The sequence below is a fragment of the Periophthalmus magnuspinnatus genome, chromosome 13, assembly GCF_009829125.3.
Source record: "Periophthalmus magnuspinnatus isolate fPerMag1 chromosome 13, fPerMag1.2.pri, whole genome shotgun sequence".
In the NCBI taxonomy this organism is placed as follows: Eukaryota; Metazoa; Chordata; class Actinopteri; order Gobiiformes; family Gobiidae; genus Periophthalmus; species Periophthalmus magnuspinnatus.
In genome coordinates this window covers 4,969,381-4,996,649 of record NC_047138.1, presented here as the reverse complement: position 1 = coordinate 4,996,649, position 27,269 = coordinate 4,969,381, and the positions used below count along the sequence as shown (strand labels likewise).

The window sequence follows — 27,269 nt, the reverse complement described above, 5'->3', positions numbered from 1 at the left end:
TCTGGGCTTTTATTATTCAAATTTAAGACAAATATATTTATTGCTTCTGGGATTTATTTATATGTAAAATATAGAACACGTCAACTAACACTTTAATTATATATAAATTATTCTCACATGTTCTGGTACTATCAAATGTTCTCATTTTAAAGTAGAGTGGACCCAATAGAGAATATAACATTACTGTTTTGCTTCACACTGTGCAATGCATCAAACATTTATTAGAATATATTCCTGATGCATTCTCATGTTGGATCTTTAGTTTGATAAATTTGTCACCAGTAGGCAATTGTTTATGTTCTTTCAGTGTTTCTATCTATAATCTATATGTTAAAAAGGTAGAGCTAAGTATTATCCTCTTTGTAAAGGACAAAAAGACAAAACAAGTATATGCGTTTTAAAAAGCAGCTGTATTCGACTATAAAGCCATTTCTAATCCAGTGTCTCTAAGCCGTTCTCTTTATTTCAGTGTAAAAAGCCTAGACTCTATAGAAAAAAAAAGTAGTACACCCAAAATAACATCTCAGAAAATAATCAAATTAACCAAATACCCATTCACCAGGCAATTCAATTAAAATAGAAACACCATTTAATTTCCCTCAAAAGATAGATATTTCCATATACATATACATATTTATTCTCAAGGCAGTTGGTCTTGGCCAAACGAATTGACCTCTTCTTGGCCATATCAATATCTCAATAACATTTGAAAACTATAACGGAAATATGAAGCACAGTAAAATACCACTGGCCACGAGAAATATCTCATTTTGAGTGAGGGAATAGTCTATCAAGGCAGTGTGACACACGCACACAGACATCCTCCAAAACAAGTGCATAGACACATCATAAAACTACAAAAACACTCATTATCGCCACCAGGTTCCCTTTGCCTGTCTCCTCCATTTACAGCACCTCAAATACAGCAGTTAGGTTCTAGATTATTTTTCACAAACTGTTATTTGCTGTCTAAAGTTGCTCTTTGATCAGTGGCGCTGGTGCATCTTGCGTGCTGTGTCCTTTCTCCATTTCACATGGTAACCTTCTTGTACATTTCCAAATTTTCTGTAGCAGTTCTGTAGCAGTGGTTGATTTTAGAAAATGCTAAAAAAATCTCTTGACAATCACAGCACGCCAGCATCTTGTTCTTATAGTAAATATGGTCATACATGATCCCTGAATACAAAAAAACCTGATTAAAATCGGTTTTATAGCAAAAAAGATTAGCAGAAATTTTGGGTAAGACATTGTTGTGCCAAATGTACATATCAATGGAAAAGGAAGCTGTGCCTATTGTTCTATGGCCTGATTTGTTATTTTAATCATCAAAAACACAACAGGAACATACAAAACAAGGACATATGGCATTGCCGGTGCAGTATTGGTGAATGCTGAGGAAGTGCCCCGAGATACTGTTTACATGAAGTGATATTGCATGATATAGTACATATAAGCAGTGATCTGCTCACATGTGTTTGTGGAACAGAGCATCGAGTTTAAGTGTCCAGGAGAAAATGAGACATTCCCAGGCTTCAAGGGAAGGCGCGATGTAATGAATCCCAATGGCCCAGAACTGCATTTTATCTCACCCTCCGTTACACCGTTACACACCACAATTACGTGCCTCTCTTTTGTAGCTCCTGAATAAAAGCTAAAAAAAATTAAAAAAATCAGTAAATGTCAGTTATCTTTTTTCTGTTTCACATAACAGCGTAAAATAAAATCTCACCTCCAATGATCTCCTCTTTAACCTTCTGTAATTCTTTTCGCACCTCTTCAAGGATCTCCTAAAACAGAAACAAAGGAGCATTACATTATTTTATTATTATCATATCAAATTTGTAGCTTTTGGGCACATACCTGTTTCAGTTTTTCTAATTCAGAGTCATCAAAACCACCACCTGAATCATTGTTTCCTGTTGGCTTTGGTCTAAAATTAAACAAGAGGACATTTTGAAATTAGTTTGAGAAACTAAAAAGATGAATGGCTTCACCTTAACTGTACAACAGGTAACCACCATCACCACCATCACAGGGAAGAAGGCAACTTTTAAGTTGTATAATAGAAGTGATAGGCAGATTGATACCAAAATAGCAATAAATCAATACAGATGAAAAGTATTGATTCTCATGCAAACTATTTCCAAAAAAATGTTCTGTTTTTAATTGAATATTGAAATACAGTGCAGTACTATTTCATATCGAATCAAAATCAAAATGACCATCACTACTAGAAACTAAATAAATCTGCATATTAATTTCTTTTGCTTTTTATTATAAAGACACTATATTAGTCATGAATCAAGAGTTGCAGATTTGGACCAGAAAACATCTATGCAGAAATGTTGAGAGAGAGGTGACTCATGGCAAGTTCTTTTTCAGCCTTATCTCTATGGGCGCACACCATTCCCTTCACCATTAGAGGGTGCCATCTGCTGCAGAATAGAATAGCTCAGCAGGTTACAGCCCTGTGTAAACCCCAGGACAGAGAGAGCCAGAGGAACTGAGGTATGAGTGACGCAACAATGGGTATACCTGGAACCTTGGGAAATGGAGTCCATGTTCTTGCCGATGGAGTTATTCCTGTTAGTAAGACATAGACTGTGTGCTTAGAAAAGTGAAGGGAGTGGTGAAGCCCTGGTCCATGGGGTATTATCACACAAGACCAGAAAAAAAACACAGATGTTTTTGACACTCACCTGATCATTGAAGACTTCTCCCAAGGTCTTCTGATGGAGTCTGAACATGTAAAATGTAGATTTTATTAGACAATACCTGGAATAAACAAAACTATATATACAAATATTTATATGAATCAGTGGTTGTTACCGTTTTGACTTTGAGAGTCTGAATCATCCTATAAAACCACACACAGATTAATAAGGCTCAGTTAATAATGTGTGTTGCAAACATCTAAATCCAGAGCTGAAAAATGTAACTCCTACGTTATTTTCTTGTTTTTTCAGAGGTGCCTTCTCTCCAGCATTTGCAGCTTTTCTCCTAAAAAGATGAACAAAGCATTTGTTATACAAGCCAGCGTGGTGCACTGGCATTTGGCATGTACATTTCTTCTATTGATTTGGTAGTATAACTCACCGTCTCGCTAAGATGGCACTCATTTCACCCATCAGATCTCCTCCTCCTCCACCAATTGAAGAGTTGCTGGTGCGACTGGCATCAGCTCGGCCTATTGATGGTGAATCCTCCTGCTGAAAGAGCAAGAAGAAACATGAATTTAATTTAGATAAATGTCATCCTTTTAAAACAAAAAGAAAAAAATCAAGTTACAAGGTATTACAAAATAAAGTCAGATACAGTAAGTGTAGCGACCATATGCCTGTGTCGCTTCGAGAGGAGTCCGGGTCCAGTACCTCGTTCTGACGCGCTGTTATATGGAAGAACTGAATGACTCACGAAGTGCGTTTTATGGTGTTTTAATCAGTTGGTTCCAGTGTCTAAGCAGGTTACACATACAAAGATGGTAAGTTGTAGGCCTACAGAAACTGGTATGGTAACAAGCATAAAAATAAAGCGGTCAACGAAAAATACGGCTACCCGGCGTCTCCCCTCTCCACCTGTCAGACAGCAGGAAACCCGGTGCCTTTGTACCTCCCAGTACGTCACCCTTGCCCACGTGAACCCCGCCCCTTACGCATTGCCACAGCAACAAACACATCATATGGCTCCTACACAACCAGCCCCTTAATTATTACATAATAATTACCACAATTACAATCAATAATACAAATAGGAGACATAAACATGTAGAAACAACATTGATGATGCTCACACTTAAGTGTCCACTCTGAACAATGTTCATGTGAAAGTGTCCAAACCCATATGGTAAGTTCAGTCAAACTGATTTAAGTCCAAAGTCTTGAGTCCAAAGGCACAAAAAAGTAATCCACAAAAACCCGAGCCATTTAAAAAGGGGTCCAAAAAGGCAAGATCAAAGGATAAAAATACTACTGAAGCCAGCACGTCCTTAGCCAGCCTCAGCCTCCTGCAGCAAACAGAGTTTTGTGATGGGCCGGTCCAGACAGCTAGTCCTTGTTTTTATCTGCACCCGACGAACAAATCCTCGTTTGTCTGGAAAGGTCTGTATCACACGTCCTATGGGCCATGAAATTCGGGGGGCTGTGCTGTCCATAATGAGAACGAGATCTCCCACTGCCAAGTTTCTTTTTACGCCTATCCATCGTTGACGTTCTTGCAGCTGAGGCAAGTATTCCTTCACCCATCTTTTCCAGAATAAATCGGACATATATTGGACTTGCTTCCACCTTCTGTTAACATACATGTCCGTGGGCTCAAACACACCTGGTGGCAAGGATGGTGATGTCTTTAATAACAACAGGTGGTTAGGAGTCAACGCTTCTAGGTCGTTCACATCCAAGGAAGCTTTTGTGAGTGGTCTGCTGTTGATAATAGCCTCAGCCTCGCAAAGCACTGTGTGCAAGCCTTCTTCGTCCAGACTTTGCACTTTCAAGGTGGAATTAAGGACTTTGCGGACAGATCTTATGAGGCGCTCCCATGCTCCCCCATGATGTGAACCAGCTGGAGGATTGAAGCTCCATTTTATTCCTCGTTGCAGCATGACATCACTAATCTGCACCTGGTTCCACCGATCAATAGCAGTTCTCAACTCTCGTTCTGCTCCTGTGAAGTTGGTTCCATTGTCAGAACGAATCTCTTTGACTTGTCCTCTTCTGGCAATGAATCTTCTCAGTGCATTGATGAACGAGTCAGTTTCCAATGACTGTGCAACTTCAATATGAACTGCTCTGATAGCCAAACATGTGAAAATTACACCATATCTTTTCACCATACTCCTCCTGCTCTTAACTTCAAAAGGGCCGAAATAGTCAACACCCACACGAGTGAATGGCGGTTCATCAGGCACAATTCTATCATATGGCAAGTCTGCCATCTGTTGTTGAATTGGCACCGCATTCAGGCGGCGACAGACAACGCACTTGGACAGCACCTTTCTTATGGCAGTACTCACACCAGTTATCCAGTACCGTTCCCTCAGTCTGGACAACATATGGTTGCGACCACCATGCCCCACCTCCTGGTGAACATGTCGAAGAAGCAGCTCTGAAATGTGCAGATCTTTAGGCAGTATTATGGGATGTTTTACCTCTACAGGCATAGACGAATTACTGAGTCTACCACCAACCCTCAGGACTCCATCTTGCAACTGTGGGCAAAGCTTGCGGAGATGACTGGACTTTTTTACTGCCTGCCCCTTTTCAAGACTAACCAGCTCCTCAGCGTAAGTCTTCAGCTGGCAGTATTTTACTATGGCAAGCTCAGCTTTGAGCAAATCCTCAACATCAAGACTGAAAGCCATCTTTGTCCTCTTGTATCCTTGCATTTCCACTTCCACTGTACGTTCCTGCTGCTCCTTCGTGAGATTAGAATGTTCTAAGCTCAACTTTAACTCTCTCCTTTCCTTCATACAGGACAGAAGCCACTCTTTAAACTTTAGAATCCAGGCAACTGACTTCTTAAGGCGCGTCCAAGTAGAAAAATACTGAACCAGGCGGGACACTGGTTCCTCCTTTGTCTGTACAGCATTTACTGTGACAATCTTCTTCACCTCAGGATCTTCAGGGGAAAGCTGACCGATGTTCTGTGGACTGACAGGCCACTGACTCTCCGGCTTTAACAAGAAGTGAGGGCCTGACTGCCACGTAGGATGCTTAAGTAGTGTTTCAGCTTTCAAACCCCTAGAGGCTATGTCTGCAGGATTACTGTCAGTGACCACATATCTCCACTGTGCAGGACTGGATGCCTTAAGGATTTGTGAGACCCGGTTTGCCACAAATACTTTGTATCGTGAGATTTCATTTCGAATGTATTTCAGCACTGACTCACTGTCTGTCCAGAATACTGAGTCCAGAAGATCCATCTGCAGCTCCCTTTTACAAAGCATATCCATACGGCTAGCCATAGTTGCGGCTATAAGCTCCATCCTTGGTATGGTCAAAGATTTGAGGGGAGCAACTCGTGACTTTCCCATCACAAATGCAGTGTGTTGCTCAGCATTCTTATTCTTTAACAGCAGGTAAGTTACGGTTCCATATCCACTCTCGCTGGCGTCACAGAAATGATGTAGCTGAGCTGTGGAGACTTCTCCAAAGTGTGGCGGCTTCAGACACCTACTCACTTTGTAATTTTCCAGCAGGTGGAGCTGTTCCATGAATTCTGACCACTGCTTCGAGATTGAATCGGGAATAGTGTCGTCCCATCCCACCTTTATTCTGCACAGGTCTCTCAGGATTTTCTTCGCTGTCAAAATCACAGGGCTCAGCATTCCCAGAGGATCGTAAATGGAGGCGATGATGGAAAGTATACCTCGTCTGGTACTTGGTCTATCCTTGAGCCTGACATTGAACTTGAATGAGTCCGATTTGATAGACCATTCCACTCCCAGCACTCTCTCCACAAACACAGAATCCAACTCCATGTTAAACAGTTCCATGCATTTTGCTTGATGTTGCAAAGGAATGGCATCCATCACGGCAGGTCTGTTACTTCTCCACTTAGTAAGACAAAACCCTCCTTTAGAGCACAAGTCGACTAGTTCCTTGTATAACAAGAGTGCTTGTTCCTCTGTAGCCACCGAGACAAGGCAATCATCCACATAAAAACAGTCATACAGCGCGCTTACTGTATCCTGACTGTAGAGGTGCCCATAGTCCTCTGCACATCTCCTGAGGGCATAGTTTGCGCAGCTAGGTGACGATGTAGCCCCAAACAAGTGCACTTTCATCCGGTACACATCAGGTACTAGCTCCAGATCACCGTCCCGCCACCAGAGGAACCTCAGCAGGTCCAAATCGTCGGGAGTGACTCGCACTTGGTGGAACATAGACTCAATGTCAGCCATTATCACCACTGACTCCTTTCTGAAGCGGGTCACCACCCCGATCAAAGAGCTGGTCAGATCTGGACCTTGCAAGAGTTGAGCATTCAATGATTTTCCTTGGTAAGAAGCTCCACAATCAAACACGACTCTTAACTTTCCTTTGGTGGGATGGTAAACACCATGATGTGGGATGTACCACACTTTTCCATCTCCACGAATCAGCTCCTCTTCGGGTACCTTCTCAGCGTAACCTCTGTGCAGCAGCTCCTCCATAAACATTTTGTATTCACAGAAAAATGTTGGGTCTTTCTGCAGCTTTAGTTTGAGATGTTTTAAACGCTGCTCAACCATTTTCCTGTTATTTGGCATGCAAGTGGTGCTGCGCCGCAGTGGCAAACTGATCTGATAATGGCCATCCAGGTGTTTTACAGAAGTGGTGACGGATTCCATGAACTTTAAATCTTCTCTTGACATGGCAGGCTGCTCATCCAGACTGTTCTCTGGAAAGTCATTTATAAACTGCTGCTGCCATAACTCATCCAGCTGAACAACAGAAACACGATTAACAGTTATGTTTGGCTGCTCACTGTCCATCTCTTCACTGCCTCCGCCCAGTGGTCCATTTACTGTCCATCCCAGCATCGTTCTAGTGGCAAACGGTCCTCCATCCACACTACAAACCACCTCCAATGGCTCCAGAGCTCTTGGCACGTTGGTTCCTATCAAGAGCTCGATTCCTGCATTGATGTGTGGCAAATGAATATGTCTCAAGTGAGGCCATTGCTTAATATCCCTTTTTGTTGGGATATTTCCTTTACATACTGGCATGGACTCCTGTGTGTAGGCTTTGGGCAACCCGAGGAACTCTTCTCCATCTAAAGCCGCAACCTCCAGTCCAGACACCATGTTGCTATTTACAACCTTCTCGTGGCCCATCGTCCGTAGAAGAATATGCCCTTTTCTTCCTGTTATGTTAAGTTTATGTAGCAGGCTCTCAGTGCAAAACACTGCAGTACTTCCTTGGTCCAAGAACGCATACGTGGTAATTATTCTGCTTCCCATTTTGGACTTAACTTGAACTGGAACGATAGGTAGTTTGCAGTCTTGGTCTCCAGCCCCTGTAAGGCCACTCGACACCAGAATGTTGCAAGCCTCCGTGCTGCGTTCACTCATTGCACCAGGCATTCTCTCTTTGTGGAGGACAGTGGGATGTCTCAGGCTGCACTTTGAACAGGACAACCTTTTACGGCAATGCTTGCTTATGTGCCCTGTGCACAAACAACTAAAGCAAATACCGTTCTCCTTCAGGAAGTCCATCCTTTTCTCATGTGCCATTTTTCCCAACTGTGCACAATTAGCCAATGTATGTCCTGCTCCACAACAGATGCAAGCATTCCCTTCCGGTGTCTTTATTTCCTTTTCATTTCTTGAAGACCAAGGCTTGTTCCCTGCTGGACCGACGGTGGTAGCAAAGCTGGTACCTTTCGATCGAAATTGTGGCTTAGGTTTGTTTAATTTATTTAATATGGGAGGATCTTGAATGTTTCCAAAGACTGGATCGGTGAGTATGCGCACTTGTTTTCCAATGAAATCAGCAATATCTCGAAATTGAGCTCTTCGTTTCTGCCGTTCCTGGAGCTCGCAGGCGTGGCTCCGCCACCTGTCTCTGAGCTTATAAGGCAGCTTCTTTATTATGCTTAACATGTTAGAAGGCATGTCCAAATCATGGAGATACTGTACATCCTCCATAGCATTACAGCATCCTCTAAGAAACAGGCTGTAGTCCTGCAGCATCTTTACATCTTCAGTTTTAATCGGAGGCCACGACAGAGCTTTGTCCATGTAACAAGACGCCACCTTTTGCTCATCACCGAACTGTTGCATTAATAAACTCTTAGCTTTTGTGTAGCCTTGTTCTGGATTCATGTATTGGCAACTCCTGACTAGTTCTTTTGCATGGCCTCTTGTATGCTGTTCCAGGAAGTACAAACGATCAGAATCATTTGACGTGTTCCTCTCAACTCCATTTTCAAATGCTTTTATAAATGTGTGGTATTTCAGAGGATTACCATCAAATACGGGGATCTCTCTTTTTGGCAGAGCTGCAAGGCATTGCTGTTGTATTAGCAAAGTTGTTATTTCATTTTGTCTTTCCATAATACCAAAAACATAGTTTTTATTGTCCATATTCAGTGCATTTGTGTCGATATCTGAGGCAAGTTGTCCGTGCTGTGAAATAACTGGCTCTGCACCGTACATTAAACATTGGGAGCCTTGTCTGTTAGTTGTAATTGTAGCATTTGCTATACCAGTCTGTTTTATTGAAGGCACTTTGTGCTTGTTTATTGTTGTACTTTGTTTTGCAGATGCTGGTGTGAAAATAGGTGCATTCACATTTAATGGCGGTTTCAGATAGGAATTCATTCCATCTGATACTCTTGAAGTTCCTTTTCCACTTGTTATGCTTTGAGTTCTGAGAATTTCCAGTTTTGCCATTTTTTCTGCCATTTCAGTTTCAAGTTGTAATTTTTCCTTCCTTTTTCGCAGCCGCTCTTCCTCTTCCTCTAGTGCATGTCTCTCATTGAGTAGCTGTTGTCTTGCAGCTAATGCAGCTAGCTCAGCTTCGGCCTTTAGGCGTGTAGAAGAGGCTGTAGAGAGCAGGGACTGTGAGGTTTTATCATTTCCAGCATTTGAAGCGCTGTCTCCTGGTTCTACGTCATCTTCTGTTAAAAACTTGTCAGACATTTTTACCACATTTGATTCAAAACATATAAATTCTTCATTTTCAGTAAAAACTTGTTCATGTGTACTTCGTTGTGGATTTTCCCTTGGTTCAGTGCATGTAATTTCATCCATTTCATTTAAACCTTGTTCATTTGAGTTTTGTTCAGTGTTCTCAATCCATTGTTTTGCATCATTTTGAAATGTTTCTGTGTATTTCATTATGCTTGCAAACCATTCATTTTGTTTGACAACTTCATCTTGAGGCATTAAAGGCAAAAGTTCACTCTGAACAGTATTGGCACAGTCGCACCATTTATTCAATGTCACCAGAGAATCCTTTACTTGATACACATTTTCCTTTTGTTTCATGAGAGCTTTTATACTAGGTATCAAGCCTTTTATTTTATTCACGTGACCTTTGCGTTCATTTTGTAGTTTTTCCACCTTATACGTTAGTGCCTTTTCAGAGAGTTTGCGTTCACGCTTTCCAGGTTTCATTTCGGGCCGAGAGGCCGCACCATTAGTTTCGCTCATTTTATTGTTATTTTTCTTTCAATTTTATTTATTCATTTCTTTTCAGTGAAACGTTGCAATATACTCATAAAATATAAACACACAGTGTATGATTAATAACTTTCCATTTCAACAAATTGGCACAGTCATCATTTCCATTGAAACTCCAGGGCATCGTATTATTTAATCCACGGCAACGTGACGTCACTCAGAGCGCGCGCCCCGCAACCTCCACCAAAGCGCACAAACTTTCTTATCCAAGCACTTTCCTTTTCAAAGTCCATAAACAAACAAAGACACTTAGGTCTAGTATTTGATGCACGGATTCTCTGTCCACAGACAACGCAGCAGGTGAGCTTACCTGCTCTCCGCAGAATGGCGTTTTGGTTGCCCCCTTGCTGATTGGCACAGCTGTACTCACTTAGCGTCGTCCTGGCGCGTGTTCAATATTGCGAGCGCTGGCTTCCCTTTAGTTAAATGCCTTTTTCGTTGACAAAAAATTGTAGCGACCATATGCCTGTGTCGCTTCGAGAGGAGTCCGGGTCCAGTACCTCGTTCTGACGCGCTGTTATATGGAAGAACTGAATGACTCACGAAGTGCGTTTTATGGTGTTTTAATCAGTTGGTTCCAGTGTCTAAGCAGGTTACACATACAAAGATGGTAAGTTGTAGGCCTACAGAAACTGGTATGGTAACAAGCATAAAAATAAAGCGGTCAACGAAAAATACGGCTACCCGGCGTCTCCCCTCTCCACCTGTCAGACAGCAGGAAACCCGGTGCCTTTGTACCTCCCAGTACGTCACCCTTGCCCACGTGAACCCCGCCCCTTACGCATTGCCACAGCAACAAACACATCATATGGCTCCTACAGTAAGAATATGTATTGCTTTGTGCAAGTGAAAAAAAAAAAAGCTTAATTATTGATCAACTGACCTTTGAAGTTCTCCGTAGTTTGGCCCCTGCTAAAGCTGCTGCCAAGCCTCCACCTCCTCCCAGGCCGCCCCCTCCTCCTCCGCCACCACCACCAGAAGGCAGCGGTGGAGGCGGAGGGATTCCTCCTGAAGGAGGGGGACCTGGGGGCGGAGGAATGCCCCCGGCCGGCGCTGAAGGTGGGCCTGGTGGTGGAGGGGGGGCTGGAGGGGCAGGAGGTGCAGGTGGTGGTGCAGGTGCTGCCGGGGCCATGGGCGGAGGTGGAGGGGCTGGAGGAGCCATGACTGAAGGAGAAGACAATATTTACTTTATGTTCAATGGAGACATATTTTTCAGAAAAAACTTTTATGAGCTTGGGCAGAGCATGTACTGCCTGTTTTGCCAAGTTTTAGTACTAAATAACTGGAACAACAGAAATTGGCACAAGGCTGTATGTGCCACATGTACATACTGACCTTAAAGTTACTAATCCAAGTATGCATTATTAGTTATGCATGTTAACCAAACCAGTAATCATCGCTACAAAGAAATTATTGTGTGACATTAAGTATGTCATTACAAGATACAGACTCAATATTGAACGTAAATCTTCAAACCACATATAAATGTAGACTTTTTTTTCTGACCTGCAGCTGCTTGTCTTTCTCTTTCCAGCCTTTCTCTCTCCAGTCTCTCTCTTTCCAGGCGTTCACGCTCCTGCCTCTCTCTCTCCAGACGCTCCTGCTCCAACCTAAAGATACAAAACATAATGACCCTCATTTATGAAATGTCCGTACAGCAAAATCTGTGCATATTTGGTGCATGACCAAATCAAAGTGCTCTCTGGGATTTATCAAAACTGACGTGAGAACAGGGTGCGTACCAATTGTTAGGCAGGGCTGGAAGTGGAGTAATATATACAAACATTTCAAACAAATCCCAAATTGCACAGGAAAGCAACTTTTAACTGCATGAAATGTATTGCCCCTTAATATATTAGTTATTTTTAGGAACAGTTGAGGAAAAAAAGTAATTTAATTATTGTAGTTTGTCAATTATAATCGTGTATACTAGTTAACCATTGTTGATACTACGTTTTCTAAACTTTACAACACAAGCTATCATGAGCTATGGATTTAAGCGTAAAACAGCTCCATGCATAACGCTGGACACCACTCACTGCACACCAGCCCGGCGCAGAACCACATGAGTTCAAGTAACAGCAGCAAGTGCAGTCAAGAGCGGCAAAGGCACAGAACAAGTGGACTCTGGTCCAGATGGGTTCAGCCGATAGGCGGCACTGTCGTCCATGTACTGGCGGGGAGAGCAAGGCAAGCGCACAGTGAACTGGGTCTGAGTGGTTCTGTCCCTCCTTCTCCCATGGATCCACACCATATTGCGGATGCAGCCTGGGATGCCAGCTCTTGTTCTGAGTGGTGGCATCCTCGACACAATAGGTCCGGGGGCTGAGAACCACTATGCAGTGGGCTATGGACTAGGTTCGGGCGGGTTGGCTGTCCTGTCCTCCGTGCTTGGGGGTCCATGACTGAGTGGAGCAAAGATCCATAGTGGAGCAAAGATCCATAGTGGAGCAAAGATCCATAGTGGAGCACAGATCCAGTTTGGTTTGTTACAGCTTGTTATGAATGCATCGTCCTCCATGCACTTGGACCAGGGAGTGGCGTTATAGGTGCCTTGGCCTGAACCAACTCATCTGTGCACAGCCTGAACCAGAACTGCTCACCACTGATTCAGACATCGGAGTTTGGATCTAGTCTGACTGTAGTGCATTTCTCACACGTATCACATGTAGGTCTATTGTTATTAAATTACTTCCAAATCATTACGATAACTAATGTAAGATATATTGGGGTTCTATTATTATTATTATTTTTTTAATATTTTCTGCATTTTACCATGTGCCAAGACAATATATATATATATATATTTTTAAATGTAATTCTTAATAATTTCCTCCAGATAAACACAGCATTTTAGTGTATTTTGCACATTCATGCTGTAAACCCTGGGGATGAGGCCACTTCAAACATGAATATTTTGAGGCGTTTCATTCAAATGACGAAGTAGAAATGCTGTGGTTTTTTTCTCTGTTTTCTGCTGCCACATTCATCACCAGCTGCTCCTGTGTATTGCAGAATAGAAGCTCTCCTCACAGGTTCATGAATATCATGCACAAATATACGCCCTTTTCACCGCAGTGTTAGTAAATGAAGGCAAATGTCACCAAGATTCTCTACTAAACTATCATAAATAATATCCAGACACAAAATTATTAATAAAACACATGTCAAAACAAGATTAAGACGAACTTTACAAATGAGTAACTATATGTATCAATTAAACCGCTAAACAACTTAATTCACATGATTTAGTGGAATTTATGCAATTTAATTAATCAACATCTGGTAGGCCCACAGCTGGATAAGGTGGCCTAATTCAAGCTGGATCACTTTGCCTCTGTTCCATCTCCCTGTTTAACACACATCCCACAGCTGCTCTATGTAAAACACTAAATCAGTATTATTAGTTGTCACAAGTACCATAAAGTATTATAGTAAAGATTAAGTTCAAATAGTCAATCCTCTCAAAGCCTTGCATGCAAATACATTTAAATTGCAATTGAACTTTAATTATATCAATACTACTTTACTATTAATAGTCACTAAGGGGTTTAAAGCACAAGTAAAGAAAGGAGGTAGAACGCACGTGCCATCTGCCTGACCAATCAAGTCTCATCCTGCAAATGATCTCCTAGTCTAAATAAGATTAAAAGGTTAATGCCAAGTGTATGCCTGGTACCACGCCACACAGTCTCTCTGTAGAAACATACTGGGGACTTGGCGTAATATGAATGGTCTATTTTGATAATCAGAAAGGTTTAAAGGCACTAAAGCTAACTGTCAGGCAAATTGCATTAAATCTATGCAAGCAAAATCAGATTTAAAAAAACAGCATGCATTATTGCTATTATAATTGCAATCTATGGATAACTATACTATGACCCTTCAAATTGGTGAAACAGGCTGAGCAATCAATACTACCTTCGTTGTTGTTCAATTTCCTCTTGAGATGGCCCATTTGCCACTGCTCGAGGAAGAGTGGCATAACCTGACAAAAACAAACTTCCATGAGTAAACATCAGGTAACTGCTTTGATAAACACAAGTAAAACGTTGTATCATTATTATCTCAACAGCCTCCAGTTTACTAATGTGGGCACTTCCAATGCACACAAAGGTAGTGCACATCTAGTCTGAATTAACATCATAATAACTGCTCTAATAAGACCAAAGCAGACAATCCTGAGTTGTCAAATATGATTACAATCCAATAGTTTCTCACTGAGTGGTGTGAATGTCACTTTTGGAGCATAAAGATTGATAGTTTATTAAGAGGCTTGACTGAGGCACTCTGCCAGTTAAAGTGATATCACCAGATCATTTGAACTTTTAAGATGTCAAAGGTGTGAACAAAATGTCAAAGGTGTTAAAAACATTTAAAATGAAAGTCATAACACAAAGAGACTCTAACTAACCTTTAACCTTTATTCTATTGCATACTTGCATACTATTGCATACTTACCTGCATCTGCCATGGAGTTGAGCACGTCCAGAGCGTGGGCCATGCCATTGGCGAATAAAGCAGCGTCCTCCTTGCTGCCAAAGTTGAGCCCCCAAACTTGTCGAGCGTCCCGCCATTGGTGAAAGTTAGGTGTGGCTTGATTATACTTTAAACCTTTTACTATTGGACAATTTATTACCACCTGCAAACATTAGAAAAAATAAATAAAAAATTATTCATCACCACCATCATCACAATAACGGTAAATAAAGATGTAGATTTAAAAGAATGAGCAGTTGCAAAATCTTTTACTATTCACATATAACAACTAACTTATTAATTTAACAATATGCTAAAATAATCAAAGACAAAATAACAGCTTTTAATTAAAAATAAGGGTAAGCACAAAAACTGAGATATTTATTCCAGCCTGTAGGGTCAGTGAAGTAGGGATGGGACGATATATGATAATATCGTTAATCGCGATAAAAAGGGTCCGCAATTAATCGTTCGTGGCATTTTTTAGTAATCACGATCATCGCACACGATTATAATCACCTTTACGGCACCACACTGCCTCATGTTTCCAGATCCAATACAACATTTAGATTAGTAGTTCAATTAGATAGTTCTGGTTTTTGCCCACTCTGTCATAGCAATGACACTTGTAGCTTCTGTGCTTATCTCTGTCTGAACTATATTCTGCCAGATATCAACAATAACAAAGTCTGATCCGTAACTCTCCACAGGAGCGTGCCAGTGCGCGCCTCACCCGTGCGCACAGGTGAGATGCTAATGTGTGTACATCTTATATTTTTACCTACAATAACGCAAACTGCAGAATAAAACAACACCTTTTAAACAATAGACAAATGAAGTCTAATTCATACAGCTGAATACAAATGTGCCAGAGCGCATAGTCCGAATGTGCACTATGTGCACAGCAGCAAAGCTAACGATTATACACGGTATATTTTCCTACAATTAAGTCAATAGTAGAATAAACCACGCTTACCAATCGAGAACAGCATCCAATCCATCAAAAAATAAGGTCCATGGCAAAGAGTAAAGTGGACTCAGGAGAAAATCCTGAGTCCACTTTACTCTTTGCCATGAACCGCTCCAGGTCCGAGATGCCTCTAGTTTAACTTGTACAAACATCCACAGTGTCCTCGATCACGTACTCCCTGTGTTTTGTCTGTTTCGTCATGTTTAAAACACAAAACAACAGTGCGTAAAATGCGCCATTATGCACAGATTTCTGCATCCACTTGGCTTTGGCCGTTTCCCAATTCGCCAAAGTTCCTGAATTGCATCGTTCTAAGTGTTCGTCGACGGGCACTTGCGTCACTTCCGGCGCAACAAGGACCGGTCCATTTCGACAACATGGCATTGAGGAGTACACATTTTCTTCCGGGTACGTCTGTTTACAGAAAACCATTGCCTGTCATACATCATGTGCTGCTGCTCATTGGCTGTAGGGGGAAAACGTTATTAAATGTGTGTAATGTAATTGGTTGATTCTACAAGAGTGGGGCGTAAACTTTCAGTCATCTGTAGCACTGATTCGCTGTCTGCGGCCTCAGTAACCCACAACCCCCACCTTATTGGCCTATACTGGTGTCAATCACAAGCTAACTAAGTTTATTATGCCTGAAATCGACAAATCGAAATGCAAAGAAGTGACGGAGCTGATTTCATATTTGGAGTACTTTCCTGCAGCAGATTGGACATGGAGGATCTTATTTTGTGGACATAATTTCTTGACTGGATTATATTCTCTGGACCTTTACGGAACAAATGAGACCAACTTTGTGTGAATATGTTGATGTTTGACAGAATCAGAGCGCTCAATGGTAAGTGAAGTCCAGATTCACACTTTTCTGTAAAAACGTCTTTCCTGTCACTGTGGTGATTGGAGATGGAAATGGTTTGCATATCCAGAAAGACAAGCGCCGCAGCTTTCATTTGATGTGTAGATTGTTTGTGCGGGTGACGCAGAAGTGGCCCGAGCCATCGGAACGTTAACAGGTTAATAGTTATCGCGATAATATCGTTCATTGCGATTATTTTGGCCATGATAATCGTGAGTCTAAAATTGAATATCGTCCCATCCCTAGAGTGAAGCCCACCAAACAGAAGGAAAAATAGTTTTGGTTTGGAGGGGGAGCCTGAAAGTGCTGAGACATCACTTGGTGTCTGGATTCCACAAAGCTGGGGGAGCGGAGCAGAGGACAACATACACAAAGAGGCCAAACAAGTTTTAACCCTGTTCTTTCTTTAACCATTTGAAAAAGAGAAAAAAGAGCAGTCTCCAATTGGACATGGGTACATTTGTAGGATCGTGGTTTTAAATTACTTGTTTTACATTTTCGTAGTTGAGCATTTTCCATCCATGTCTCAAATAACACACAGTGAATGAACAGTAGGTCACAGGAAATGGTTGACAAGGCAAACTATCTCACAGGAAAAGCAATCCACTCTAAAAAGGCATCCCAGAGGAGCCATTTCAGATAAATGTTTAAACAATTATAGACTGAGGCTGCAGGGGGGATACGGTCATGGTCCCACCCAAAGTGAATCATTAAAATTTTCATTTGCTGGCTCAACTTGTTCAATTAGAAGTTTTAATAATCATGTTGACTTTTTAACATTCCCTTAGATTATTCGAAGTCACCAGAAGAACATCTGTGTTAATTTTACCTATGTAGTATGTGCATGTGTGCATATATATATATACACACACATTTAAATTGGAGAACAAATGCTATCCACATGATGACAAACTGAGACCACTGCTCGCCATCTGTAGCTAATAAAGTATTTTTTTTATTTCCACGATCAGAAAAAAACTGTTTTAAAGCTGTGCATATGGTCAAAAAATGTATGCATGTGGAAATTATACTGCCTAAAAAGGTTTGTGAGAGCTACAGACAAATGTGGCATAGAGGCCTGGGGCAGGGGTTAGGGTCACTGATGTGGACCCTAGAGCTAAAATAATCTAAAAGATGAGTTAAAGCATACGTACAAAAGAACACAGCTGACCTACCTGCTGATCTGTTTGCATCTTTCGCCCCACTATCCTGAAGGCATTGTTGGTTGGGTTGTGATAGATCTGAACTCTGCTAAAAGCTTGGGGTCCAGCACCTGCAGGAAGCCACTTCTTATTGCCATCATCATAGATCATCACAGTGGCCCGAGCCTGGCAAATACTTGACTCACTAGAAAAAAGACAAAAATACAAAATTACTTTACATAACAAGGGAATATGATGATGACAGTGCATTAAGTTTACAAGTACCTAAAGAAAGACTATAGATTCTATTTCAAACAAGTTTCAGGACAGGAGACATAAAAGAATAAGACAATAAAAGCAGGAAGCAGTGCCTAGGTCCAGTTGATACAAGGATTTCGTCACTTGCATTCAAACTCCAAATAAGACATTATTTACATTATTTACAAGCTTCAAACTCACAACCTGAACATCAACGCTGGAGAGATGGAAGCAATTTAGTATATTACCATAAACTATTCAAACAGATTAACATTAAGTCCCTAAAATTATTGAATAAGGTAATGCAAAAAAGGCAGACATGAGTATTTTATGGATGCAACTGAGTTTATCAATTATATTTTTCCCCCATTGCCCCTCCTCTCCTCATCTAACCCCTTGCGTTGCCTATAGTCCCATAATCCATCTCTCCCCCTCCCTCCATCTGTCCCACCCGTGATACAATCTGCTTCCTGTGACACAGCTCCACAGGCACCGCCCAATTCCTGTTGCCCAGGCTGCCTAATAAGGAATGTCTCGCCTTAAAAAAAAAAAAAAAAAAAAAAATCTATGGGCACAGGTCTCAGAGGCTCCTATTCAAACTTAAGCTTTCCATTTTGTTTACATATTGTAGTTATCAAATGTTTTTGGCAATAAGACAATATGCTCTGGGGCAATGACCAAAGTTACACATTGTGCAACCTCCAGCTAGATTGACATTGCATTGCATTTTAGTTAGATATATAAGTAACATCATTCACCTCGAACACACAAGCTCAACTTCACTGTGATACGTCCTTTTGACTAGACTTGCTGACTAGGTTGCTACAGTGACAGGACAACTCTCACTTAACCCTTGTAAAGCAACATAAACCCTACACCACGCAAACAGAAATACTACATGCGACAACTAGTACAACAACGACATGAAACACATATTAAGTAACATCCAAGACCACTCAGATATGAACTATAGCAGGTATGTTTATAGATATAAACTGAACAAACGCTTTATGTTTCAGGCACTTTTGAACTGATTTTATATTGTAGATTCAAGAAGCCTGGGGAAACATATAGCTGATGTGTAGGCCAGGGGAAGTTTATTGGATGAGGAGGAGGGGACAGACATAGGACTGGGAAACAGATGCATTTTTAATGGTAGTGAAAGCGAGGACTCAAAGTGAGACTGAGAGTAAGCGGCTGCATTATTGATACAACTACGGACACCGAGACCTTAAAAGCTCGTGTGCCGCACACAAAGACAGGCAGGTGCACAGCCATGGACCTGTCAACCTGGTCCACTGAGCAAGGTCCACTGGGGAGGAACCCCCTCCGAGGGTCCTGTCATATGGACGCTCGATGTTTCAGAATAAACCATGACAGGGACAGCTATAAACGATCTATTCTTGTCATCCATTTGGACCACTAGCCACGAGTAGGAGCTGGGCTAAGCTAACTAAGGCAACAATCTTGCCCTGAGAGTTTTTTTTTCTTGACCACAAATAAGTCAGAGACCGATGCTCAGGAAGAATTTTATATAACAACCTTTACAGGAACAGATGTGCCGTTAATACGATGTGAATATGAAGCTGAACACTGAGCATGTAAATTAATAATACACTCTGAAGTATTGTTAGGGGCTTCTTCATCCCAGTGCAGTGCTGGTCAGTGAGGGGTTAACAGGAAACCACAGCGCAAGGCCGCAGCACTTAGACATGTCTGTATAAGGCTGTGCGCTAAGTGCTGGCAAGTACAGTCAGGCCCAGTGGCTGTGTGTCCTCCCTCTGCTGGTGTGTACCTGATCCTCCCACCACACTCGCTCTCACTAAAATAAACCATAAGAACAGACTTTCAAAATATCAAATACAAGATGCTTGTTCAGTCATTCAGTCAGTGATTCTTTAGATACAATCCAGATGACAATAAATATAACCCCGATATTGAGCTGAACAAGAATTTATCCGTGGATCTTTAGAAATTGAACATTTACATAGGAAAAGATCTTAACATACAAAATAATTATCATAACCAGAAGCCAGGAATATGCTGTAACTGCCATGGAGTAATTTCTCAACATATAAAATCTGTGCATTCTTAATTTCTAAATCAAAGTGATTTACTCTTATTGTTAAAAGAAAACAATATTGACTGCCTTTTCTCCTTATCTGATGCATGCTGAAGCAGGCCAAGTGAAAGCAGTCACACATGTGCTTGCTGCGGGCTACTGCCATCCGACAACACGAGTCAGCAACAATTACAGACATCTATCTCAGCTATTCTATATGAATCTGTTGTAAAACTCTGATTTGTAACTACCTGGCCAACTTCTGCACAAACGTGTCTCCTCTGCTTACAAAAACTCTTTAAATTCTTTCTGTGCTTACTCACTCCTTGCCTGGCACCGTTAGTTAAGTTGTGGGAAACACATGGCCAAAACCCATTCATTCTCCAGCCGGCCCGAGCACTTCACAGAAATGCTTCCCTGGTGTCAGTCATGTGTGTGTGGCAAGGGCAAATCAGGCACTTTCAATACCCATATTTGGAAGGAACTCACCTCTGCATGTTTTTCTCTCAGCTCAATTCCTTTTACAGGTTGGAGCACATCCCCCAACCTGACTATGAGCCTGCTTTGGTGAATGAAAAAAAAAATCTACTCAGCTGTTCTGACTTGCACACAGTCTTTTGCCTCGGAGCACGATGACTGAGAAAACTCTAGACTTACGACACAACTGAGGACAGGGCAAATACTGTGCAAATATAAAGCATTATCTGGTGTTGATAACAGATTATTTAACAATGATTTAATACAGGAATATATGACTATGGCAGCAGTCATACAAAAAACTGTAACAAGTGCCCATTACAAAAAATGTGTAATAAAATAATAATAATAATAATATAATAAATACAAATTATAAATTCTGAGCACAGGCCTGCCTGGGTGATTTTTTTGTTTTTGTTTTTTGGCCTTACTAAGTGTAAAAAAAATATGAATAACTAAAAATTAACACAATAAACATTTATCCATGACCCTCTCTGACCCTTGTCATCTAGAAGAAAGCTGAAGCTACAGTGGCTTTAAAAACATCAATCACAAAATGTTAATTTAAAAGTCGGTTTATTACTACTGACAGTTCATAATCAGGATTTTAATAAAGACCCAATCCATGTTTGTTTCTTTTCTTCTCATAACCAAACAGTCCTATTTATGTGTGGCAAACAGACTGTCAGTCGTCAGTTGAGAGACCAAACATTAAAAATGAACATTAACAGTTCCTTTGTTAAGTTGGTAGTATAAAGGCATGCATTTGACATCTAGCATAACAGTTCTACAAAGTGGAATCCATTATGCTCCATTAGCCAGTGGTCCTCCTCTGACGCTGACCATACAGTATATCACCACTGCCTTCAAGCCCTCAAGGGTCTTTGGACTGACCAATCCAGGAAACCAAGGCAACAGCAGGACCATAAACATCCCAGACACACAATCTGGAATAATTTCAAGATGATTTGATTAATCATTAACTGTGCTATGCAGGTCTCAATTTAATCATCTCTGTTTCAGAAGCAAAAATATAATATCTCAATTATCCCATATGCTCACAACACTGAATTATTAGTACCATCAACAGCATAACTGTGAAAGAATATGATTTAACAGTGTAGGGTCCTAACTTTTAAACAGGTTTAAGTGTGATTAATATCTGCCATCAACAAAGGTAAATTGAAAAAACTAGATTTTTCTAAAGAACTACAATAGAAGGTTTTGTAAGAAAGGCAACACACGGCTAATCCACAAAGCATAATGGCCCATTTATGAGTATGAGAAGAGGGAGGACCAACTGGGGCTAAATTGTTACAGCAAAGGGGGGGGTCACCAAACAAACTTTACAGTAAAAGTTTGTAATGAGTGAAGAGTGAGGCCAACAGTGCACCAGTCTGCACCAACATAGATGCACAACAACACAAGTTATACATGTATTAACCTCCTGAGACCCGAGCTCTTTCATGGATTTATTAATTTCTCTTTGTTATTTAGGCTGATTGGGACCTGATGAGTGTAAGAATAATGAATTATCTTTTTACATTATGAGAAAAACGATTCATCCTAGTTTTTAATGATTTTGATAGAACAAAATAAAATCACATCTGAATAATAATTTTGTATTAAGTGTCTGAACACAGCAACATTTTTCTGAGTGTAAAAACAAATGAGAAACAACAATTGTGTCTCTTGGAACAATGTGACTCATTTGAAGAGCTGCTGACACATATGCCTTTAACAAAGTCCATCTTGAATCTAAACTATAATGTGTTATACTCTTCTGTCACCTTTAAGTGACAGTTTAGTGACTTAATGGACAACAGGACCTTGTAAAGAATTTTTTTTTTTATTGTGGTCTAGACAGCCCAAAATGTGTTGTCCACATATGAGGACGCCAGGTCATAGGAGGTTTAATCATTGTAAAGTTCATGGGGCATATATATATATATATATATCTATCTCAATGTCACGTATACAAATCTAGCTAATTATTTGAAGTCAGTGTCATGTATGCAATGTCATGTATGCAAATTTGATGTCAATACCATGTATGTAAATGCATATAATGCAGCTCAAGCCATAACAAATGTTCCTGAAGCGCCTGCCAGGACAAGAGGCCTCATACACTGTTAAAAGACTTGCTCATGTAACAGTTGTTACTAACAGTTGCATTGGAATTGCTTTGGCTAAAAGGTTTCATGGTTATCCCTCATACAGCGTTTCATTGCCAAGCATGAAAAATAACTGCTACAGTGCTGCAGGACGTAAGGTTGTGATACTTAGTGGAGATAACGATGTTAACATCACTGGTGAAGCCACAATTTCTTCCGGATGCCGGGACACAACGAAGACTAAACAGAAGAAAGCCATTTCCTTGCTTTTAAGGCTGATCAATAAAGTGTGTTTCAAGTCTACAAAGTGCGTAGGATTGTACTGCAGCATCAGAGAGCCCTTTTTGGCATTGCTTGCAGGCATGTACAGAAAAGAACAGGAAAGTCATTAGACTGTAGACAGTGTTACACAGCACATTACACCTGTCTGCCCGAGTGAGCAACAGACTTGAGAGAGAAGCCTGGAGCAGCCACACTGCTCCAGTCACACAAGTCGTTTAGTCAGAGTGACCTCGTCACTGAATCACACAAGAAGACAGTCACAGCTCTAACAATAACACTGACTCATCACACAGGTGCTGCACTTCCTGTGCCTGAAACAGTGGTAAAGACAAGATTTATCAAATGATGAGTCAAAATAAATTGGGTTGTTTTTGAAGAGTGACAGTACAGGGCAGAATTACAAAAGAACTAAATCAAATCAATCAAAACTATACTATAAAACCATAATGTTATATCAAGAGCGAAAGCCTGTTTTTCTTATTTATTACATGGCACTTTCATGGAGTTTTTATTTAACTGCAATTCACAAATGTTGAGTGTATTATGTTTTGTTTTGTTTTTTTTAATATTAGCAGTTCTTACAACTAAACAAGTGTTTCTAAATGATATAGGTTTAGATACAAAGCTGTTATGTAATTGGATTCCAAGAATTGTTTGCAGAACTATTATAATTGTTCCACTTTTCTGCAAGATCTAAAGTACTGTGCATGTATAGTAACTTTGTAGAAAGACTCAATTATCCAAGTCTGGATATATCGTCTTGGACACTTCAAATGCAGAACCCCTTTCTGGACAACTCTTTCTGTGCCACTTCAGCTGTGTGTCTGATGCAAACATTTATATTTTCAGATTTACAATTTTATAAAGTATTAAAATGCAAAGGACTTAACTTTACATGTGTTTAGCTTTATTTGGGTGAAAATGGTGAACTTCTGACAAATCGGTTGCACTTCTGTGTCAACATTTACATTCCACACAGACAATGAGCATAAATGTGGAGCAGCATTCCAGTGTCCACCTATTATGCACAAGGTGACATGAGCCTCAGTCAGTGGAGTGACCACAGAAATATCTAGATAGAGCTTGATCTACAATCATATAAAAACACAGAAGGTGCATTTAACAAGTAGGCTTAATAAATGAGAGTGGTAAAAGGTCTTGTTAATCGAAGGTGTGTCCAGGTTATCAGTTCAAGGCCGTACTGCCAAATTGAACTGAAAACATGCACAGAAAAAATACTACTACCAACCAATTAGTACCAAGTGCTTTTGAAGACGGAGCATATTGTCACTGAAATGGCGTGCTACAATGAGATAAAGAAACTAGTTACACAGGTTATCACCACTGAATAAAAGCAACTTGTTCATGACTCAAATCTACATCATACAATGTTATCTACAAGCATAAGTGGGGACAAGAAACACAGAAAAATCTCTGCCCAAAGCACTGGTTTCAGACCATGTAATTTCCAACTGCACAGGCTGTAACAGGATGTGGAATTCGTGGACATGCGCTTTTCATGGAGCCATTTAGTTCCTGGTATAAACCCCTACATCGCCAAATGGTACAACATGGTAAAAAAGTGCAGGTTTAGTGCGTGCGTGGTTGTGTGGGGTGGCAAATGTGCGAGTGGGGCTGCTGGCCTGGCACAACACACCAGGAATTTACCACAGTGTTAGTCACACAACTAGACCATTGTCAAAATAATCCAAATAAACCACCTTTTCCATGGATAAGCAACTGTTAAAATGCATTTTCTAAGTTTATAACAATGAAACTGATTATTTATGGTTCAAAAACAACTCCAGTAACGCAGAGTTGGGATTGCACCCTACTGGCCTACATTAAAGTCTACATTAAAGGCTACATTATAGCCAATAGAGTACTGTGAGCCAATCAACTTGACCAAAAACGATGTGTAAAAACTAAATTAGCTAAAACAAAGCACAATTAAACACTCGAATCCAATACAAAGGTCACAAAAACCTGCTGCGTAAAATGTCACTAAAGTTGGAACGCCATGGATAACTTATTCCCAAGTGAAAAGTAGCCAAGGTATTAGTGTCTGGGTCTGTTTATGCACATCTACAGACTATACAGCTGTTAACGTGTCGTCTTTTGTGGGGAAAAACAGTGGGCGAAGCGCAAATGTAACCTGGAAACACAATGAAGATGAAGGGATTTGAGCCGCTTTACCCACCTCATTGTTCGGCCAGAGTGGAGGTCGTGTCCGCGAGTGGAACTTTACTGACTTCAGAGCGCGATCCTGGCTTTAAAAGTCAAAATAATGCCATAAAGAACCCCCAAAACCCGAACACAAATGCATCCAAACCCGCATATGGGGATAAAAGAGCACACCTCGACGATTTCCTGGTTGTGTGGAGTTGGAGAGTGGAGAGGAGGAGGGAGGGAAACAGGGGGAGGATACAGTAGCGGAGCGGGCTTGTCAACTCCGATCACTATCCCTGTGGTTTGTGCTTTTACGCGCAAAAAGAGGTGCAGGCGCAAAGATACATGTCTCCACGGGACGTACAAAGGTCTTCTGTTGTTGTTGTGAGGGGGAGAAACTGTTTCTCGCCGCGTTTAAGACAAGAAAACCGTGTGGGATCGCCGGACTTCTCGGTTGGACGGTGTAATTGACGGGAGCGCGCTGTGGCCCAAACCGCCAGCTTCAAAGTAGCCTACAATCCCATGGTGCGTTTGAGTGCACCATGGGATTGTACGACACACTACTTTACTAATGTGTGCACCATACACCACCAATGACAAATGTAGGATACTAGTACGAAATGATAATATAAAGCTACAAAAAGCCAAATAAAACATCTGACAACATTTCAGATAAGATAAAGAGTAGGGTAAAGTGGTGGAATTAGTATTTTTACTCTTGCACCTCAAAGCAGCTTTTATCCAAAGCAAAGTCCAGGCCCAGACGCATGACGGGTAACGTTTGGGTCACTTAATTAGGTCAAAAATCCCCTCAATGATAGAGTGAAAATAATTAATGAAACTGTGTCAGAGCTGTTTGTCAAATGAGGTAGTTATTGGAATAGCCTTCTATTATTATTATTATTATTATTATTATTATTATTATTATTATTATTAATAGTAGTAGTAGTAGTAGTAGTAGTAGTAGTAGTAGTAGTAGTAGTAGTAGTAGTAGTACTACTATTTTTTTAATTAATTAATTCATTAATTTAATTATAAAATACCAAGATGTGGAGTAGTCTGAACTAAATTAAAGTCTTTCCAGTATTCTTAACTGATCATTTAATTTAACATTTGCAATAGCTAATAATAAGCTTGTCAGAAAATGTACACTCAAGTCCTCAGCCTTCCTAATGGCAACAGCAGTGGTCGAGAGGATGAGAAAGGAATGCATTACGTCTATGGCATGTGTAAACATCCAGAAAGCTAATATGCCTTGGTCTCACCACTGCACAGACTGATAGACAAGCTGCTGACTGCTCTCAGCAATTGCAAGAGCCTGGTATTATTGTAACCCCTGTGCTAAATGCACTATATTAGATTCTGGGGTTATTGGATAACCTATTGGCTATAGAAACCCTCCTGGAAAAATATTCTACAGAATGTTTGTGTACGGCTGCCACTGTTGTGGTTCTTTTTGGTACTTTTTATTAGAAAAAACAGTCAAACACTGACTACGTTATGAATTGTGTTGATAATGTAACTTAATACTTAATATTTTAATGTTATGGTCCAAATATGATATGAGTCTACAGTTTATTATTTAACTAGAGCTGTTTGGCAAAGGGGGATACATAGTCTAAGCCCAAATGGTTCTGGAGGTGTTGTGATTTAAAATGACCTTAGGTTGTACTGAAAACCCCCAAAATAACCTCACAAAAGTAACACACACAACAACAAAAAAAAATGCATTGACCTATGTACTAAATCTGAATTGCAAGTTAACTCCGGATTCTAAATCGATATTATATTTATTCTTCATTTAACCAGTGCCAGAAGTCCTGCCCCTGAGGTTCTATGTGACTTCTACTTTTTGCTGAACCTTCATCCAGTTCCAATCTGTGCACTGCATTTCTTTTCCACAAGATGGCACTGTCAGCAAAGGTTTTCACAAAGTCTGTCAGGCATGGTCAGACCTTGTGAAAAACATGGATTTATTTGCTACATGCAGTAGTTTGATTGATAGCTTCGCATCCTCCTGGCACATGTTTCAGTGTATTTATCAGGTTTTATAAAATGTTGATTTCGTTACAGCGTTGTCACTAGGATACGTCTTGATTTTTTTTGTATGTTATCTTGATTTTGGACTGCACATGTTTATTCTTTTACTTGGCGTTTCAACACTTTGCCCATGTGGGATTTATCTTAAACATAAATCTATAATATTTGTGTTGAATAAATGCCTCGAATGGTCGTACAGTGGTTGTTTATAAATAGTCTATAGGCTCTCATGTGATCCCTGTGTGT

The 27,269-nt window shown here is 40.6% G+C and overlaps 1 protein-coding gene across 2 annotated transcripts; it reads right to left on the bottom strand.

The window, feature by feature from the left end:
- Positions 1 to 391: 391 nt before the first annotated feature.
- On the bottom strand, positions 392 to 25,522 carry vaspb (vasodilator stimulated phosphoprotein b). 2 transcript variants are annotated; one of them, XM_033976786.2, is made up of 14 exons: positions 25,015 to 25,522; positions 17,655 to 17,826; positions 14,627 to 14,807; positions 14,087 to 14,153; positions 11,672 to 11,775; positions 11,049 to 11,329; positions 3,097 to 3,209; positions 2,946 to 3,000; positions 2,830 to 2,857; positions 2,700 to 2,739; positions 2,536 to 2,583; positions 1,861 to 1,930; positions 1,730 to 1,787; positions 392 to 1,651 (listed from the first exon to the last, which is right to left on the bottom strand). In XM_033976786.2, exons 1-14 carry the CDS (start codon positions 25,017 to 25,019, stop codon positions 1,617 to 1,619), a joined length of 1,257 nt encoding a protein of 418 aa, XP_033832677.1. In that variant the 5' UTR covers positions 25,020 to 25,522; the 3' UTR covers positions 392 to 1,616. The 2 variants fall into 2 exon arrangements, with proteins under 2 accessions (XP_033832677.1, XP_033832678.1); XM_033976787.2 differs by lacking the exon at positions 2,536 to 2,583 and having other exon boundaries at positions 25,015 to 25,458.
- Between the last annotated feature and the right edge of the window lie 1,747 nt (positions 25,523 to 27,269).

Excerpts from the sequence above, each read along its gene's own strand:
- vaspb (XM_033976786.2), bottom strand. Across the intron at positions 1,788-1,860 it reads AATTAGAAAAACTGAAACAG|GAGATCCTTGAAGAGGTGCG; the intron begins GTATGTGCCCAA and ends TTTCTGTTTTAG. Across the intron at positions 1,652-1,729 it reads TAAAGAGGAGATCATTGGAG|CTTTTATTCAGGAGCTACAA; the intron begins GTGAGATTTTAT and ends AATTTTTTTTAG.